Below are 21,126 nucleotides of genomic sequence, written 5' to 3'. Positions count from 1 at the left end.
CTGGACTTTGCTACCTATTTGTATTTTCTATTATACTTTATTCTACTGGTATTATTCTACATTAATAAATATCATGTTGCTTTTAAATTTCAATACTATGTCTTTATATTTAGAGTGACTGAAGTAATAAAGTAAATTTTAGGGCACCTAGGAGATGCCATTTGTTCTAACCTGCAGGGTTATTAGGCTGAAGGAACAGTGCGGTTCAAATAAGACATCACTGGTTGGTAAGTGATATACAAGCAAAAGGTGTATGTCCTTTCATGTGTCTCAGGGAGACAAATAAATTGCTCATGCCAAACATAATGAGTCCCTGTGTGGAGTATTAGACTGTGACTGGCAGTGCACGCATCATTGTACTTGTGTGGGTGGGATCCTATGTGGAATACTACAGACTGAGAGGTAGTTAGGCATCACTCATACATAGTTGTGTGAATAGCATCTACAGTATGTGTGTGTTAAGCTTAAGGTGAGAGAGAAGACCAAATTAATAATTAAGATGCAATACCAAAGATGTTTATTTTTCACATTTTAGTCTGATTTCAATGCAAATCTTTTTTTTTAAATTTATTTTCCATATAAATAAAATATTAAATATCTGAATAAATTAAAAAAATTAATGAACCAATTCACCCTTATCAAATTAGTGAATTATGTATTCCTCTTCCTCATGGTTTCTTTCATGTAAGATGTTAAAAACTGGAGGAACAGGAGGAGGAGGAGGAGGACTGTAAACTCGCACCTTCTTTTTACGCAGCTAGGAAGGCCTTGGGACTAGTACCTCAAAAACATGTCACAAAGACAAACAGACACCCATACAGTAAAATCTCATTAGTGTTTCTTTGTAATTGTATTTAAGCTGCTATGACTAATCTGTTTAACTCAGTAAAACTCAAAGATCAGGTTTTGGGTTGAAATTAAAGGACATAGATCTTTCTTTCAAAGTCCTGAATGAATATGCTAAAATTTATGAACTTCTGAAAAGTTTGGCTGTATGTTGGTATCGGATTTAAAAAGTTTGAACTTTAAAATCCTGAAGCTTACTCAGCGCTTAAAACTGATTCAGTTGTTCTCAATGTTTCATAAGAATCTGCCCATTACTTCTTGAATTACAGCTTTCAGAAAATGTTTAAAGGTAAAAAGTTTCAGGTGATTTTCAGAATTTTTCTAAAATATTAAATCCAAATAATTTGCCAAGCTTCTCCAATGCTGTGAACCACCCAGTCTCACTGAGATTGCACAGGTGGTGAACCAGCTGAAGGGAGAAAGGCTGCAGGGATCTGTGGTATCCGGGGTGAACTTCTCCAAACTGGTGGTAAGGCTGTCCTCGTGTCATTGCAAGCAATTTTTGCTTCCATTTGGGAGACTGGCATCATCCCAACTGACTGGAAAACGGGGCTTGTCGTCCTTATCTGGAAAGGGAAGGGTGATCGCCTGGATTGCAGCAACTACAGGGGGATAACACTGCTCTCGATGCCGGGTAAGGTCCTTGCTAGGGTCGTCCTCAATAGGATCCGTGATCACTTGCTCACCTACCAGCGACCGGAACAGTCTGGTTTTTAAGTCTAATAAGTCTACCATCAACCGCATCCCGGCACTGAGGGTTCTCATGGAGTGCAAACGAGAATATCGGCAGAGTTTCTTTGCAGCCTTTGTCGATTTTTGTAAAGTGTTCGACTCAGTTGATCTAGCTGCCCTGTGGGACATCTTGACCAGCCTGTACACTGGTACTGTGAGTGCTGTGCAGAGTAGATAGAGGCAGAACCTCTGTGTTTTTCCCAGTTGATTCTGGGGTTTGTCAGGGGTGTGTTTTTGCTCCTACTCTATTCAATGCTTGTATGGACTAGGTGTTGGGCAAGGTGGTGGGGTCCAATGGCTGTGGGGCATCTGTTGGTGAAGAAAGATTCATGGATCATGACTTTGCTAATGATGCTGTGATCTTTGTGGAGTGATTGGAGGCTCTGATCGGGGCGCTTGAGAGACTGAGCAAGGAGTCTGAGTGTCTGGGCTTGCGAGTGTCCTGGATAAAAACCAAGATCCAGGCCTTTAATGACCTCTTGGGCACAACAATCAGCAGTGTGTCTGTTTGCGGAGAGACTGTCGACCTTGTCGAGAGGTTTACTTACCTTGGCAGTGACATTCATGTCTCTGGTGACTCTTCCTATGAAGTCAGTAGACGGATTGGGAGAGCAAGGGAGGTCATGAGGTCACTGGAAAGAGGTGTGTGGAGCTCCCGATATCTATGCAAAAAGACGAAGGTCCATGTCTTTAGAGTCCTGGTGCTTCCTGTCTTGCTATATGGTTGCGAGACATGGACGCTATCCAGTGACCTGAGATGAAGACTGGACTCCTTTGGTACTGTGTCTCTCCGGAAAATCCTTGGGTACCATTGGTTTGACTTTGCGTCGAATGAGCGGTTGCTCATAGAGTCCCAAATGAAGCACATTACCTGCATTGTGAGGGAGCGTCAGTTACAGCACTATGGCCACATCGCGAGTTTCCCCGAGGGTGATCCAGCTCGTAAGATCCTCATGGTTGGGGACCCGAGTGGCTGGACCAGGCCAAGGGGTCACCCATGTAACACCTGGCTGCGGCAGATAGAGGGTCATTTCTGGAGGGTGGGACTGGACCGCATGTCTGCCTGGGGGTTGTCAACCGGGTCCTGAGTCAGTGCATGCTCCCCAACTTGACATGACTTGACTTCTTCAATGTCAGCCACTTACCTGTGTACTTTCAGGTGTCAAAAACCAATGCAAGCCAACAGATGTACACTCTCGGGACCTACTTCATCACTGTCAGCTATATAAAAGTGTAGTGCTCCTCACAGTGTAAAGCTGTCATCAAACTGGAGTAACAGAGAGCTTTGCCATCTTCAAAAAAGCTCTGAAGATGTTTACTTTTTAATAATAGTTATGCACAACCCAAATTCTCTGAAACAACTTAATTAGAACATTAGAAAAATATTGAAGAGAACAACCAGCTTAGCCCAACAAAGCTTCCAAATCCTATCCATGAAATTTCTCAAAAATAACTTCAAGGTTGAGTTGAGTTCCCTTTGTCATGTTCTCTGAATCAATAAGGTATAATTTTACTGTTAACGTGAAATCTGCTGTTAGTTGGTTTATATTACATTCGTAAGGAAAGGTTATGGAAAGATTCCATAAAAGCCTTTGATGAAAACCTAAAAACATTTCTTCAAGTATACATTTTAACAATGTTGGTAAAACTAAAATTCCACTTTCAAAGTTTTAATGTAATGAATTTGAATGTTGCATTTTATGCATAATATCTTTAATTTAATGTTCATTATTATTGTTATTAGAAATCATTTTCCCCAATATGCCACTGTCATGGTTAGGCCAGGGATTTCTTCCCGGTTCAAGTGTCTTTCTTTGTGCATTATATTATTTTCTAATCAATACTGCTTTTCTAACAAGTCATTTTGTATTATCTTATGTTACTAGCTATTGTCCTCTTTATGTTGAGACTAAAGCCCCCAAGTGTAGCACAGACCGCCCCAGGCCTATACAAACCTGCAAAAATGTCAGTGTCAGCTCTGAAGTATTGATATGCTCATGTCTGTTTGGCACTGATTTTGTTTTTGGCTACTTTTTTATTGTACCTTTTTGATTTTATGGTTTTGAACACTGCTTTGGACTTTTTATTCTGTTTTATTTGCTTTCTTTCTTTTTTGTTACTGTCTTTAAGAATATTTTGTAATAAATATAGTAATGAAACTCTGTTTTTTTTACTTTGAGCTAAAGTCTTTAAAATTTCTCTCTCCTTTTTCAGCATGGGCTTCATTTTGGCCTGTGCAGGTCATAAAGCCCAGACTAGTTTTTGTTGTACACTAAAATTTGTTTTTAAAATTTTGTGAGCTAGCAGATTGTAACAGCTCTTTTATGCCTCTTTGCATGGTGGCAGCCATGTTATTTTCAGCAATGACTTAGTTGCTGGGAATGTGACATGTTGCCAAACTGCATGTGGTATGAATAGGAAATGTGTGAAACAGTTTGAACCTATTTTTCTTTTTCATGACCTCCGATTCATGCCATGGTTTAGTCTTCTGGCATTTCGTCTCTTTTTGTCGCTGATTCATGTTTGATTTTTTTGAGCATTCTTTCGTCTGCTCCATTTAAAAAATAATTTGGACAGAATGTCTTCCAACAGGGGGCACTATAATGACTAATTGAAGAACTCTGTAGGATCTAGGTCATGCTGAAAAGCCACAAACATTTTCCATGCCAGGCTTTTGAATCCCTTGCAATCATATTGTCACTTTCACCCCATTATCCCATCTCCCCAAAGACGCGCATGTTAATATAATTTGTGATTCTAAATTTATTTTCTAATTTCTTGAGAGACCTTGTTCATACATAGTAGAACATTAGAACGTTTTAGACAAGAAAAGGTCATACAACCCAAAAAAGCTCTCCAGTGTTATCAACCTAATTTCTCCAAAATTAACATCAAGTCTACTTTTGAAAGTCTCCAAAGCCTACTCTCTACCACCCTACCTGGAAAATTCTTCTATATGTCTATGGCTCACTTTGTGAAGGAAAACTTCCTATTGTTTGTGTGAAATTTAACCCAACAAGATTCTTACTTTGTCCCCATGTTCTTGTTGAACTAATTTTAAAGTACGTCTTGATCCACTGTCCTAATTCCTTTCATAATTTTAAACACTTCGATCATGTTCCCTCTTAACCTTCCCTTGCTTAAACAGAAAAGGTTTGGCTCTTTAAATCTTTCTTCATAATTCATCCCCTTTAGCCCAGACAATATTCCCAAGCAGTAATGTGATAAAAACATCTTTAATAAGGCAATCATCTGTTTACATAAAAATTTGCTCTCTTTCCTTTATAAAATCTCACAGCTACTGGCTCAGGTGAGCCTCAGAGCCAGCTATTTCTGAAAAGAAACTGAAGATTTTGATTTTTGGGTAGAGGAAGGAAACAAAATTTCAGATAGACAGAATGGAACCTGTTCTTGATATTATTAACATTTTAACGGGATAGGACTAGAGGATAGGTTAACATCTTGCTGTTGCTTTTGTCAGGCAATCTGCTCATGCTACAATGTCAAGAGTAATATGGCCATATGCTCTGCAGCAGGAGTGTGCTCCACAATACGCTGGTATGTTACCTTGTGTTGGTTCCAGTCTTACACCCAATACTGACAGGCTAAGTACGTCCCCTATTCTTTAATGACTTTTTTTATAATATCTTACATAGCCAAGCATTCTGAAACACATACTTGATTATTCTTTATTGATTTCTTCTGCTTAAAATACACAAGTTTTCATTTCTTTTCCTTAATAATGTGTAGGTTTTCTTTTGTTGACCATTCGTTTACAAAAACACTCATACATTTTTTTTTATCCTGCTTTTTTCTGACAGGATTAGAGCAGATTAATAGACATTATTGACACTCTCAAACAGTCAACAAAGTGTTCTGGTAATTACCGTATTGACAAAACACATAGTGGAGTAGTCAACAACGAACATAATTATCTGTTAGAAATTAAAATGTCAGTGTTGAAAAAAGGAGAGATCAGTACTTTGAGCACACAATGCCTAAAATATATCACAAAAAGATTCCAGTGGTTTAAATGACTCCCATAATAAAATTCAAGTAGTTTTACAGAATTTGAAATATGCCTGTGGATGAGATGAAAGGCAATGTATGCCTGTGCCACCTTCGATCCAGCTCCTGGAAACATCTAAAACAATATATCAGTCTATATCCTATTAAGCTCTATAAGAAAATAACACCAGCTAAGATAAAGAGGGCTTATTCACTACAAAAATAATGACTTCTTATTATTTTCCTACTTTACCTCATCGTTATTTGTTCCTCACTTTCATCACCAAGAATTTCTTCACCTATTTTGTGAGGCTTTTTGTGTACCTGGAAAGAAAGCATTTTTTTAAAAAGGTAATAATAATTATTTTGTACCATGATAAGAAAAGCTAAAAAATCAGCATAATATCTTATGGAAGTATGTTTTTGTGTTTCATATAATTTAAAAATGTGCTTAAAAATTCTACTGTAAAATGTGAGGTCCAAATACCTTTTCAGTCTTGTTGTTTAAATATTAAAAGAAATGGCTGCCATCAAGAAAAATACATACTTAAAATTCAATAATTATAAAAAACATTTGGGGGAAAAACTCAGTTAAAAAAGACAGAGAGATGACAAATTTAAATGCCTCCCTTTACTGGTCAAACAATGGTGTCTGCCACACTGTTCCAGAGTCCTAGGTTTAAAACCCGGACTCATACACCATGTGTATGTTGCAGCGTTCTCCCTGTGTCCGCTCAAGTTTTCTCTGTTTACTTCCTCATTCCAGATACATACATTTTAAACTGACTGGTACCTCAAATTATGATTAATATGGGAGTATGATCTTTAATGGACTGATCCCCATACACAGACAGAAGTGAGTTCTGATAATGAACTAATTAAATCAGGTTAGGTTAGGTTAGGTTAGGTTTCTTTATTTAGTCATGTTTACACAGGAAAACATGAAATTTGCCTTCTCAGTTGCATCTAATAACAGGTAACAGACAGAATGAAATAAAACAGACAAATAGAAATAAGAAAGGTTAAGGTAAGGCAGTTAGATAAAACATATTTATACCAGAAAAAAAAAAGGTAACAGGATATATATCAAAACCTTAAAACATTATCCCCGATATTACTTATTGAAAAGTCGTATGGCACTAGGAAGAAAGGAGTTTCTGGAGCGATTTGTGTGGGTTTTCAAAGCAACTATCCTTCCTGATTTACTGAAGTTTAGTTCTACATGTAATGGATGTCTGTCATCAGTTGAGATGATTTCCAGTTTCTTTAGCATTGCCCTCTGACACACACTAGTCAAATCATCTACATCAGCCCCAATAACTTTAGCTGCATACTTCGTAATCTGCTGGAGCTTTATTGAGTTTTGGTTTGTCAGACTATTAAACCAGGCAATGAAACTGAAAGTGATCACGGACTGGATCATACTACGATAGAAGGACAACATGAGGTCCTTGTCTACTTTAAATAGTTTGAGTTTATGGAGGAGAAATAAGCGCTGGTTGCACTTAGAAAATAATTTTTTTGTATTTGTATTCCAGTTAAGATTGTTATCTAGGTAAGTTCCTAAGTATGATATATTTCATATTTTAGTAAAACGTCCAGTCACCCCAAGAGCAAAGTTCCAACCCCAATAATGCATGAGTACCCCACAGGGTGGACTGCCGCATGTGTTTGATGGACAGCTGATGCCGGAGCTGTTATTCTACTTCTTCCTATTATGTAATTAGCTTCTGGAATTTGCTTCATGTTCAGCAGCCATGTCACCATCTCGATAATTTTGCCTTTGCAGTTTGCTGTAAGAAAGACACAAACCCCTACAACTTTGCTGAGGAAGGAGCTGTCATTTTTTTTCTTCCGAGTATGTAATACATCTGTGCAGTTTCCCTCACGTTCAGCAGATCCAACCCCAGTAGTTTGTGATTACCAACAGGTTTCACACAGTGACTGTTGTTCTCCTTCTTATCATGTAAGTGGCTTCTACAAGTTGCCTTACTGTCAACAAATTTTGCCGTGGTTTTATTTCCTCACAACTATGCCATGTGCCTGCACCACTGTTCTTTTCCTGTCAGCCACATCACGTGGATTCGCCGCCACTTGCCTTGAGAAGAACCTGGAGCCCAATTACTTCGTGAGATGTATTATGTGTATCATGTCATAAGCTCTTGATTAAGACCAAGAAATATGGTTCAAGACCAAGTAGTTCACGAGTTTCTGTCTGACAAAAGAACAACCCTAAACATTTTAGATATATTGATTTATCATTGCTAAATGAAATTTAAATTAAATTAAATTATTATTTTTTTGAGTAAAATACTGTTACGGGATAACCAGGGTTTAATTTTTACTTTCTCCTTTAAATATTACTTTGTAAACTCTGTCTGTGTTCTATTTTTTATTACTTTTAAGTGTTTTTAAGTTTACTTTGTTATTTATTTTACATTATTATTATTGAAGTTTTTCGTTGTCCTTGTCCTCTTCATGCTGATGTTGCAGCTGTGAGGCCCCCCTAGACCTTTATATGCCTGCAAAATCCTCAGTGCTAGCACTGCAACATTGACCTTTCACTCATGTTTGTTTGGCTCCCATTTTGATTTCAACTTTTGAATATTTTGGATGTGGTCGTTTCTGGGGAGAGGAAGGGATGGGTGTGATTTTCTACTTTATGAAACTCTGTGGATTTTGATTTTTGGATTGTAGAATGCTGCGGTGGGCTGGCGCCCTGCCCGGGGTTTGTTTCCTGCCTTGCGCCCTGTGTTGGCTGGGATTGGCTCCAGCTGACCCCCGTGACCCTGTAGTTAGGATATAGCAGGTTGGATAATGGATGGATGGATGGATTGTAGAATGGTTTGGTTAGGATTAGGGTAGGGGATAATGCCATTACTGGCATGCTCTGGCACACTTAATTCCAAAAAATAAAATCTTATTTAAAGAGATACACACCCTCTACCCCTAAAACTGTCCTAAAATCGTTCCTCATCAAATATTTTAATATCCTTATAAAATCCCATCATTTTTGCAATAAAAACATGTCTAAAATAGAGGGTTTAAAAAATGACGCCACCTACTGGTCAAAATTAAAATTCCCTAAAAATTGAAATAAATAAGGAATACAATTTCTTTAAATATTGAACTTTAAAAGGACATCAAATACAGGGTCTCTGAATGTTTAAAAAATAAATTAAATCCAGCACTAGAAACATTTATCTATTGTTGATATAGGGCTAAATAATGCTTAAAATTAGGATTAAATTCAAAATCCGGGCCCTGAGGTGAGATTACAGTTTAACGAGTATTAAGGTTAGGGTTTGGGGTGGGGGAAGGGTATATTTCTTTTTAATTTTACACTGGTCGGGATTCAGAGACATGATATTATGTTTTGGAGTCTTACAGCTGAAATTCAGAACAGAATCTGGCTACTCTGTATCTTGCCATCATGTTTGACTACTGTACCTGTTGTGGAAATCGTCTTCTTAATTTTTGTTTTGTTTTGAAACTTTTCACCATTTTTCTTCTTTTTGCAGGAGCACATGGAAATGTTCCACTCGAGTTCCTTCACTATGCGCTGAAGTAAACTTCTAGAAAGCAGAGTCAGCCTAAGTAGCTCTAATGAGCCAAGAGCAATTAGGCAGACATGAGAAATTCCTGCAAGGCGCAGAAACAAGACTAAGTGAATCAATCACGCTGAGTGTTAAGTCAGGTGCCAAACTGGATTACTGCTAAGATTGTGTGGAGTATGAAGAATGGGAGCATAGGAGAGTGGTCAAATACATAAACTTATCAAAGACAGGAAACCAACCTTGTTTTTTTATGTAACATATAGTAATATTCTCATACAATACTTATCCAATTCAAGAACCTATCTCAAGAGCAGAAACCATCCCTGGGCAGGGCACCAGTTCAGTGCAGAGCTCACACATGCACACAAGGGCAATTTCAAATCATTATCAAATCAGACCAGTGTGTCTATGGGGATTAAATCCAAAACAGTCTTTCAGAGCAATTTTCTTTCTAAGTTGAGCAGCCATGCACTTTTTTTGAAGCTGCTGCACATCATCATAAAGTGATCAGAATGAAAGTCACTAGATGGAATTTGGTGATAGATGTTTAGCCCCATAAGACGAGGATCAAATCCTGACTTATGCACTGTGCATGTTTTCCCTGTGTCTATGTGGGTTTTCTTCCAAGGGTTTTCCTTCAACATTCCATAGATAAGAGGGCTGGATTGCTTTGGGAATCCCATTTTTTCTGTTTGAGTGAGTGGGGATGGGAACTTAGGACTGGTTCCTTCTTTGAATGTGATGCTTATAGGACAGCCTGTGAGTGCCATGACCTTGACCTGATAGTACAACCCATATCTGACACTAACCTGTACTTTGATTATTTTGCTCAAGAAGTTTTCCAGCACCACAATCACATTGTCAGCATTGGGTGGCAAGTCAGCTCCATCACATCTAAAAGAGAAGATGAATTAATTTCAGAAAAATTTCAGATACAAAGTAACACTTGTGAAGACTAACAATTTTATATAGAAATGCTTGCCAAACCATAAGAAAATATTCCATAAGCTGTTATTATTAAAAACCACTTCAGCAAATTTTAGTTAAAGCCCACATAAAAGATCGTTTCAATTAAAGACTGTGAGTAAAAGGCTGAAACACAAGTAAATGGACAGTTTATCAGTCCATTAGTGAATTTGCCTAATCTTTCTAAGGGTCATAAGAGTACTGGGTTCAATAGCTGATCACAGGGCATCGACATAACATTCACTGGGCCAACGTCAAAACAACATCTGTGAGAAAAGAAAAACACCCAGACTTGTTTGGAAGGTGTATACTCCACACATACAGTGACTAAGTTGAATTTGAACCTAGGACTTTGAAGTTGTTATGCAGCAGCCCTCACTGCACAGACGTGAGATAGATTTATGTCCATAAAAAAGTAATTGAATGCTTAAGGGTTACTTTAACTTCCTTCTAGTTATCCTAGAGTTATCCTCCTGCTTTACAGATACTCCTACTCTTGAAAATTTTCTCACTTGTTCTATTAAAGTGTTGGAATAATTTCAATTTTTTTGTAAAACTTTTGCCTTTTTCATACTTAAATAGCTACATACCACACAAAATAAACTGAAAGTAACACACAATTCTTTAAATTCTACGACACAGACTGAAAAATCTAATAACATAATTTATACCAACAAAATTAAAAACATAATTTCATAAAAATTAATTTACTAAGTAATAATTGATAGCTTATGAGAAAAACATCATCAGCTACTTGCACTGCAGACATACTGTAAAATTATTCATTTAAGAGTTATTCTATTAAAGTCTCTTTAGGCAGTAGATAAATAATCAGTTTGCATTTGATGTAAGCTTTTTAATCCAGGAAACTACTACCTGCAGTCAAAAGACTAACATAAAAGAATTTAATGGATATAATTTTACCCAATCAATTTCTTACCTCCTAAACTTGTCATTAGGTATAACAAAAAGGTGAATTTAATGGAAAGATTTTTCAGTAGAGAAGAAATAGATTGAAGCTTCCAAGTGCTCTTCTCTCCTTAAGGATTAATTTATGTGCTGGACTCATTGAAAGTTCCTGAGTAGTATATCCAGACACATGTTTATGAGTAGTATACTCAGTTTAATCGTTCAAATTAATGATAAATGAATAATGGACCAGCTAGCAAAGTCCCATTTAGTCTGATTCAGAAAAATGAACAACTCATTAAAGTGTTATTAGGGGCAGAAATATAAATTGTTAAGACACACTAAAAAGAAATTTTTAGACCTATATGCACAGACGCTTATAGGGATTTGGTCTCTTTCAACCTTCCTTTGCCTTGCTCTTTCTCAGATCATATGACCCATTAGCGAGTGGTCAAATAAAAAGAGGAAAAACAGAGTAAGAGAAAACAAGTTGATTTCCTAATTTGCAATGTACTTTTTTGGATCAACATTTTTTTTGGAAAACAGTAACAAAGAAGAACAATAACAGTACAAGCTAAGAAAGCAATGGAAAAACTGATCATAAAGGTGATTACACCTAAGAAATAGGAATAGGTAGAACCAAATCAAAATGTTCAACGTTGCCATAATTGAGCTGGATGACCTATTCTTCCTCATTCCTAAAAGGACAAGAAAAAGGAGAGTGAAAGAGAGCCATTAGATTTCCAGCAAATCTAGCTAAACGTCAGTACATGAATAAACCTGAGATGGAATATAGCAGTTGCAATAATTCACACAACCTCTGGTAGAAATTATAGATATTAATGGACTATAAAGTAAAATCTAATCCAATCATATCAAATTTTCAATTCCTGATGAACTTAATGCTTCAATGCTAGTTGTGATTGTGATAACAAGCAGCCCACCATTCAAATGCCTGAGCATCACATAATTCATTCTTAATTGTTCCTAAAAATAACAATGATTTATTTTAAACAAGTTAATGCCTGTAAGGCACTTGTCCTGAATGAAACTCCAGGTCATGTTTTAAAAACCTGTAGCAAGCAATTAGCTGAAGTCTTCTGTGACATTATTAATATTTGGGACAACAAATCCTTGTGCATAAAAAACAAAAATGGGATAGTCTAAAAGATTAAAGACCAGTGGCACTTACTCGATTCGTAATGAAGTGCTTTGAGAGACTAGTTCTGGGATGCCATATCCCTTGCACTTCACACTAAGGACATCTGGATAATAAATACTGTTATGCCAGAGTCCTGTTTATTGAATACACCGCAGCATTTAAAATTGTACCATTAAAGCTGATTATCAAACACCTCAATTTAGGCCATAACATCACCCACTGCAACTGAATTTTGGATTTCTAAACCAACTTTGGACTTCCTAACCTCAACATAAGCAAATTGGCTGCATCATTTCCTCCATGTTAACCCTCAAAACATGTGCTGAGCCCCCTTCTCAACTGTGTTTGGTTATAGATGACTGCATGGTCAGACACAGCTCATGTTCCTTCATTAAATTTGCTGATGACACCACTGTCACAGATCCGTTCATTAACGATGATCAGAAAGCTTGCAGAGAAGAGGTTTACCTGCTGAAAAAGTAGTTTCAGGTCAATAATATCACCCTTAATGTTACCAAAACCAAGGACACAGCCAGAGAATTCAGGAAGAAGACAGCAGACCAGAAAAACATCTACTTTGAAGGGGATGCAGTTAAGCGAGTGAGAAGCTTTGATATGATATCAACAATGAACTGAAGTGGAAACTACATGTTCACCAGTGCCTCAGTTTTCTAAGATATCAGAGACAGTTTGCACTTCTGCATTTTTCCTAACAAACTTCAACAGGTTCACAGTAGAGAACATCCTCACTGACTGGAGCACATCCTGGTATGGCTCATGAACATGGTCAGTTCATGAACATAAAGCACTGCAGAGGGTGGCAGTATCAGCACAGCATATTATCAGTATCCAGTTGCCTTCTATTCAAGGCATGTACAGCACTGACTGCCTTAGAAAGAGAAGCTGGATAATTAAAGACCTAAGACGCCCTGCACAAATGCGCTTCTCACTCCCTCATTCTGGCAAACAGTACAGAACCATTGGTACTATATTCTGGGATAGTTTCTATCCACAGATTGTATGTTTGCTGAACATCCAATAATAAGAACAAATATTATAGCACAATAAACACAATGATTCATAAATATATAAATTGGTTTACATTAGGCCTGGGAAAGTTAATGTGTTAATTTTTGCGATTAATGTGTCCGGTCAAACGCGTTAAAATTTTTTTTAGCATTACGAAACGATAATAAAAAAAAGTTAAGTGCATACCTAAAGAATTACATAAACATCCAGTACTGTATTTATATACTACCTTTAGAAATCTAATTTAAAATTTCATATTACGCATTTCACAGAGATACACCCCATGCCAATATCTAGAACTGGCGTTCATTTTTTGATTTTTACATACCGACATAGGTGCAGGGAATTAGAAGTACTGGGGATGGGTGGTTTACGGCAGTCCAGGTGGAATGCTACAGATACAGTAAGTTGCGAAGGTAAAAATTATGTTTTTTTTTTTTCATTTAATGTTTCTGTAAAAAGATAGCATCTATGTCATATCATGTAAGTGCAAAATAAGTTATCTTTGAGTGGCACTAAAGCCAAAATAAGACACTAGTACAGGCATCACTAAATGGTCGACCTGGACTGAGTTACAGTACTATCTGGATCATGACACATTTCTGATAAATGAAGCAGACTGACTGATAACTTTCATGCAATTTTTTTTTTTTTCCCCGTTCTTGAGGTACACACATCTATTCGTGTCACTCAACGGACAGCGAACCAATGCGATTAATACAGTGCATGGGTAAAACGTGTGGATGCCACAGAAGAAAATGACAGAAATGAAAGAGTGACAGGGAGCATGGCTTGTTCCAAAAAAAAAAAAAAAAGGAAAGTAGACACAGAAAAACTGAACTTTCAAAGATGAATGGACGAACAAATACATGTTCATTCTTCCTGCGGGTAGTTCAAAACCAGTTTGTCTCATGTGCTCTGAAACCACAGCTTTATTAAAAAGTAGCAATGTGAAGTGCCACTATGAGAGAAAACATGGATTGTTTGCGCAAATGATGATAGATCCAGTAGAGTCCTTTCAGATTCATTTACAGCCTAGCAGTATGCAAGCAAATGAATGTTCAGTTACTGTAGCGTAGATTTTGGGACAATGTAAAAAAACATTTTCTGACGAGGCCATTGTAAAGTAGTGCAGTTTTGATTACATATATAGGGATCTGGATCATAGCACAGACGTGAGGTTTCGGACCTTTGATAGGAGCAAGTTTTGTTGGTCTGACCTCTTTAAATTTTAATTCAAAACCCCAGCTGTAGTACCTCTGAATTTAACTCGCCAGTCTGCCAGGTAGCTTAGAGTACTGACCGTCCTAGTATAATGACAAAATTCTAAGAAATTAAACTTTAATGAATATCCCTACCCATTATTCCACTTTGCAGTATCTTCGCTAATTTATACAAAGAATGCCAACATAACCACCCAAGTAAAGCATGGTGTCAGTTTTTAAGTGAGACAGCAGCTACAGAGACAGGGGGCTGCAAAAAGAGCAGCTCGGACATTGCCAGGGTCATAGAAGGTCCTTAACCCATCAGCAGGACCAGTATCTGCTCCTTTGGGCAAGGAGGAACAACAACATTGATTTATATAGCACATTTTCATACAAATAATGTAGCTCAAAGTGTTTTACATGTGAGATATGGCCGGCTATTTATCCCAGCCAATACCCCCAGGCCGCCAGATGGAGCCCTCCTTGCAGCATGGAGCTATCCCGAATGCCAGCAGGGAATTATGGACAGTGGACTTTTAATGCACAGCCCTGCTGGATACCACGGGGGCCGCCAGGAGTCGCTGCAGGGAGGCCCAGGGATTGTTATTTTCACCATAATCCGGAAGTGCGTCTTAATCACAGCGACACAAGGAATGACGTGCTTCTGGGGTGAAGAAAAAGGATTTTTATCTGACCCGGAATTGTCCCATGTCACATGGACAGAAAAGGTGAAACACTTCTGGGTCAAGGACTATGAAAGGACGATGGGAAATCCCAGACGCTGAGCTGAGCTGGGAGGCAGGGTGGCTAAGCGTCTGGGAGTGGAGGATTGAGTATTGTTTATTGGTTATTGTGGACTTATTAAGTATTGTGGAGAGGATGGTGCTTTGTGCACTTTATTATTATAATAAATATTCATTTTCGACTTTTATCTGGTGTCTGATGTCTGGTCTGAGGGTTCAAGGGGTCACAGGGACCCTTAAATTGTCATAACATGATAAAGAAAGAGAAAAAAGACAAAATAAAAAAATTAAAATTAGGGAACACTAATTAAGATAGAATAAATGTAAGGTCCGATGGCCAGGGAGGACAGAAAAAACAAAAAAAAAACTCCAGAAGGCTGGAGAAAAAACAAAATTTGTAGGGGTTCCAGGCCACGAGACCACCCAGCCCCCTCTAGGCATTCTATCTAACATAAATGACCTCAATCAGTCCTTATTGTATTCAGGGTTCTCATGGAAGAATTTGATGATGATGGTCACATGGACTTCATGTGGAACAGGATGAGCACTGCCAGAGCCCTACAAAATGACCTCCAGCAGGCCACTGTTGTGAATGTCTCTGACCAAACAATCAAAAAATATATTACTGTGAATACATATGTTCAGGTATATTATACAGTGGTTGACATACAGTATTTACATTAATTGATATAGTGTACATTGGCTTAGATAAATATACAATGCTTAAAATAGAAAAGTTTAGATAAACACATCAGTTCAGATATATGTATTGGTTTTAGATCAGTGTTTCATAAACTACTGTATGGTCGTGACCCATCTTGGATGACGTGATGGCTGAAATTTGGTTGCAGCGAGTTCTGAAGTACAATAATAAATATTGACAAAGAGTTGCAAACATTTTGCGAAGAGCCTTGCAATGTGTCATCCTCCAAGCTGGCAGCCCACCACCCACCCCAGATAATGATCGGCAGCAGGTCCACAAGGAGGACGGATCCCCTGGATGACACTCCATGAGGATTCTGGGTCACATAGACATGTAAAAGGCAAACTTGGGTCACAAGAAAAAAAGTTTTAGAACCACTGGTTTAGAAACATTTGTTTTGATGCACAGGTTGTCTCAAATATACCTAGGTTTAAACAGAAGTTTGAATTTATGGGAAGATATAGCATAGCCACCTTAGTTTAGCATTTCAGTTTCGCTTAATCATTGCTTCAACATTGTTGTCATTATCGTATGAATTTTGTTTAAGAGACACATGTATTATTTGGGTATTTGCTGAGTCCAATCATAGGCAAAAAAGTGAAGCAAATAAGCATTCCATATCCACAAAACATTAAATATTTAGATCGACATCACATCAAATAAAAAAAAAATCCCTGCTTTGCTTCCAGAAGTTCCTGAATACTATAAGTGATCCTAACTTTAATGAAGGAGGATTTCACTTACTGTGTACAGTGTACTTGCAGGTTGAAGAGCTGAAGGGTTATCAGAATTGTTGCTCCTAAAGTGAAAAACATTTGACCACTGCATGCAAGCAGAGGATATCAATTTGTATTTCTACTCATGGGAGGATTCATATCTCATTTTTCCCTGTCGAGGACGAGCAGTATTACCAAATGCCTATGGGATGCACAGTTGTAGTGAAAACTTTTTTTCATCTAGATTTTCTCTATAACAAGGGAAAGCCTCTAACAATCACATGAATTATGGCACTGCCAAGGTGAAAAACGAGATCTCCTTTTAGCTTTACTTGTGCAAGAAAAGAAATAAATCTCTGTCCCCAAGACTAAGTTTACAGCACTGAGTACATGTTCACATTGCAAAGTTGAAGCACAGTAAAGACTTTAATAACATCTCAGACAGATGTTGTTGATCCTGCGCTTATTGTGCTGCATCTAAGTGCTGCAACATTAAAATTTAAGGCTATGAAAATCTCACAGAATTTCAATGTAATAGTGCAAAGCTATTTGTTATATTTGTTAGATGGAACATACCTTCACCAAAAAAAAAAGAAGAAAAAAATGCCAATGGAAAAAAGTTCAGTCTTTGAATCTATGTATATCACAGATGCACAAAAGACTATAATATATAAAGAGCAGGCAGTGTGACATAGAGGTTAAGCCTTGGGAGTGTGCCATACAATGGACTGAGGCCCGGTTCACGGTTGGTTCCCGCCTTGCACTCACTGTTACTGCAATCAGCACCAGTCTTCTTTGACTCTGGATAACTGAAGCCAGTTAAAAATGGCTGGTTGGATTAAACTACTTTGAAAAGCATAAATTGCAAATGTAATCTTAATAGTATTAATTAGAAGAAAAACATAATTTATAACACTAAATGTTTTAATTTCCATTACTGTTGTGTTTTAAAGTTATGCAAACTATAAATACATTTTCAGAAATTGTTATCGCAAGACTAAAATACGTGAACAATTGTATTACCTAGAGACCTTAACCAAATATAAAAGAAAAGTGAATTTTAACAATACACAAAAACAGTTTTATTTTTCTAAGTTTTAAAAATGTTATCCCATTTCTTTCATTGCAAGTTGAATCACAAAGCCCAAAGGATGAAGCCTTTATTAGGAAAATCTCAGTTGTACATGCAAATAACATAGAAATCTGTCAAGAAAGCAATTCTAGAACTTTTTAAAAATACATTTTCAACTCTTTCACTGCATGCAAATTTGCAGATCAATGACGGCTGGCACATTTCTTGCCTTGGAAAGCACCAGCTACTTCTCTCAGTAAAAGACTACAGCAAAAATCAGCAGATGGATATATCAAAAAGGTCTCAATGAAAATGTCAATGTACTGAGTTCTTGAACAACTAGCTTCCGTTGAGACAGGGGCATCTTTCAACATAAAAGGTTAGCGATAAATATAAGAACTGTTATAAGTATAGGTATGAGTAAACAGTAAGAGCTGGCAGCTGTCTGCAAGTAACCAAGCAAGTGAGAATTTAAGAAAAATGACATCTGCTAATTCAATTTACTGCCATTTACATATAGTCCAAGAGAAATAATTACACAAGTTCACTGCAGCAAGACCGACTGTCAGGTTACCTTTTGTGAATGCTGTCTTATGACAGAAAGGCTTTGGGGCAACCTCTCCTTAAAACATAAACCACTTTCTCAAATACAAATTCTTTTCCTGTGACCCACATTTAGATTTCACACCTCTTTCGCTACTTTAATTTGCCCATATTTACAATTACCAACCTTAAGGGATATATAGTTCTCAGCTACAATACATTTGTACCCAGGACTATATTCTATTACTTTCTATCAGTAGTTCCTTCAGACTTCACCCAGGTATGACCATCCCTGTTGGAGGGCTATGTCTCTCACCCCTGATTAACCTAGCTGAGAAAGGAACTTGGTTTGCAGGCCTTGACGATAGATTAGAGCAAAAGTGCAAGCAGGAAACCAGGCTCAACAGATTTTAATCTTTAATCATTATCCAAAAATCTAGTGCTATAAATGAAAACAGGTCACACCATACAAGCTAGATTGTTCTGCAGTGATACAAGATACATGTTTATTGTCATATACACAGTAAAAACCATGCATTGAAATTGTTACTTTGCTTGCTCACCTTCATATACAAAGACAGAAAGACAAAAGAAGTATAAAAACAAATAGCAATTACAATTATAAGATTACAAAATAAGGTGCACAGTGCCTGATGACATACCGCAGCAGTCCGTACCATTTATGAGGCTATGAGCTGCAGTTTGGATTGACTAACTTTTAGCAGTGTTGAGGAGTCTGATTGCTTGTGGAAAAAAACTATGCGTCAGTCTTATGGTGCGTGATTTCACACTCCTGTAGCACTTCCCTGAGGGAAGCAGTGTGAAAAGCGTGTGTTGAGGATGAGTATTATCTTTAATTATGTTGCGCGACCTCCTGATGACCCTACTAGTGTAGATGTCCTGTAGGGAGGGGAAGGTTGCTCCAAAGATGTGCTGTGCAGTTTTAATTTTACACTGGAGTGCCTTCTTTTCCTGCAAGGAGCAGTTACCTTGCCATACTATAATAGAGCAGGTGATAACACTCTCTATTGTACCCCTGTAGAAATTGGTGAGAATTTTGGTTGGCATGCCAAATTTCTTCAACTTCTTCAGAAAGAACAGTCTTTTCTGTGCACGGTTAATGAGTTGTTTTGTATTGTAAGACCAAGTCAGGTCCTCACTGATGTGGGTTCCAAGGAATTTGAAGATTTTTACTCAGCCTCACCGATGTAAATGGAAGTGTGCTGCAGCTTCCTCTTCCTTGGGTCGTTAATCATCCCATTGGTTTTATCTGTATTCAGGGAGAGGTTGTTTTCTTGACACCAGACCACGAGTCCTGCCACCTCTGTCCTATATTCTGCCTCCACCCCCCAGTAATCAACCCTATGACTGTAGTGTCATCAGCAAATTTAATGATGCTGGTGTTGTTCTGAGAGGCCACACAGTCATAGGTAAACAGGATGTACAACAGCGGACTTAGCACACAGCTTTGTGGGCAGCCGGTGCTAATTGTTCTTGTGCCTGATGTCTGGTTTCCCACTCTGACTGACTGGGGTCTGTCTGTAAGGAAATTCAGCACCCAGATGCAGAAGGATGATGTCAGTCCAAGGGAGACAAGTTTATTGCACAGTTTCCATGGGACAACTGTATTGAACGCTGAGCTATAGTCTATAAACAGCATTCTTACATATGTGTACTTTTCTCCAGGTATGTGAGGATTGTGTGGATGGCAGCATTGACTGCATCATCAGTGTACCGATTTCGGCGGTAAGCATACTGTAGGGGGTTGAGGGTTGCTGGAATTGACTTCTGAATGTATGTCATGACCAGTCTCTCAAAGCATTTCATCACAATAGGGGTGAGTGCGATACGACGATAGTCATTTAGACAGCTCACCTAAGATTTCTTTGGAAGGGGCATGATGGTAGTGGTCTTGAAGCAGGAGTGGACAGATGCCTGTGCCAGGGACAGATTGAATATGTCCATGAGGATCCCAGTCAACTCCGATGGCAGAGATCAGAAACACATCCAATATGTGTGCTGGTGTTCAGGGAGCTATTATGATATGACTGAAGCTTCGGGAGTGACTCAAACCATTCTCAAGTTGACTTCCCCCTCTCTAATCAGCTCATCGCCTAATCTTATATACACTAAAGTGTACTGTGATCTTGTTCCCTAAAGCCAATGCCTCTTAATGTGCAGCTCATAAAACTAAATTTCTTGTCCTGGTGGCCAGCTTATCCTTTCATAGCTCATAAACCTAACTTAAGCTTCTGACATCAGAAACAATATGGTTGCAGCCAAACATACAGTGCCTTGCAAAAGTATTCATTCTCCTCTGTGTTTGTCCTGTTTTGTCACATTACAATCTGGAATTAAAATGGATTTTCATTTGGATTATAGATAGATAGATAGATAGATAGATAGATAGATAGATAGATAGATAGATAGATAGATAGATAGATAGATAGATAGATAGATAGATAGATAGATAGATAGATAGATAGATAAACTTTATTAATCCCCAAGGGGGATATTCACATACTCCAGCGGCAGCATACTGATAAAAACAATATTAATTAAAGAGTGATAAAGATGCAGTACAACTTAAAAAATGCAAGGTGGAGAGTGCAAGGCAGGTATAACAGTCAATAACTTTGTATAATGTTAATGTTTACTCCCCCACCCCCTGGGTGGAATTGAAGAGTCATATAGTGTGGGGGAGGAACGATCTCCTCAGTCTACCAGTGGAGCAGGACAGGGACAGCAGTCTGTCGCTGAGGCTGCTCCTGTCTGGAGATGATACTGTTTAGTGTATGCAGTGGATTCTCCATGATTGACAGGAGCCTGCTCAGCACCCGTCGCTCTGCCACAGATGTCAAACTGTCTAGCTCCGTGCCTACAATAGAGCCTGCCTTCCTCACCAGTTTGTCCAGGCATGAGGCGTCCCTCTTCT

The 21,126-nt window shown here is 38.0% G+C and overlaps 1 protein-coding gene across 1 annotated transcript in view; it reads right to left on the bottom strand.

The window, feature by feature from the left end:
- uggt2 (UDP-glucose glycoprotein glucosyltransferase 2) overlaps positions 1–21,126 on the bottom strand; it is a 638,028-nt gene that overhangs the window by 72,477 nt on the left and 544,425 nt on the right. Inside the window, exons 31-32 of the mRNA XM_028799549.2 lie at positions 9,953–10,037; positions 5,840–5,910 (exon numbers count right to left, since the gene is read on the bottom strand). Of these exons, the coding sequence (XP_028655382.2) occupies positions 5,840–5,910; positions 9,953–10,037 (156 nt within the window). The remainder of the gene's footprint in view (positions 1–5,839; positions 5,911–9,952; positions 10,038–21,126) is intronic.

Source organism: Erpetoichthys calabaricus, chromosome 4 (assembly GCF_900747795.2).
Source record: "Erpetoichthys calabaricus chromosome 4, fErpCal1.3, whole genome shotgun sequence".
Lineage (NCBI taxonomy): Eukaryota > Metazoa > Chordata > Cladistia > Polypteriformes > Polypteridae > Erpetoichthys > Erpetoichthys calabaricus.
The sequence above is the reverse complement of the archived record's forward strand: the minus strand, read 5'-3'. Positions and strand labels throughout refer to the sequence as shown.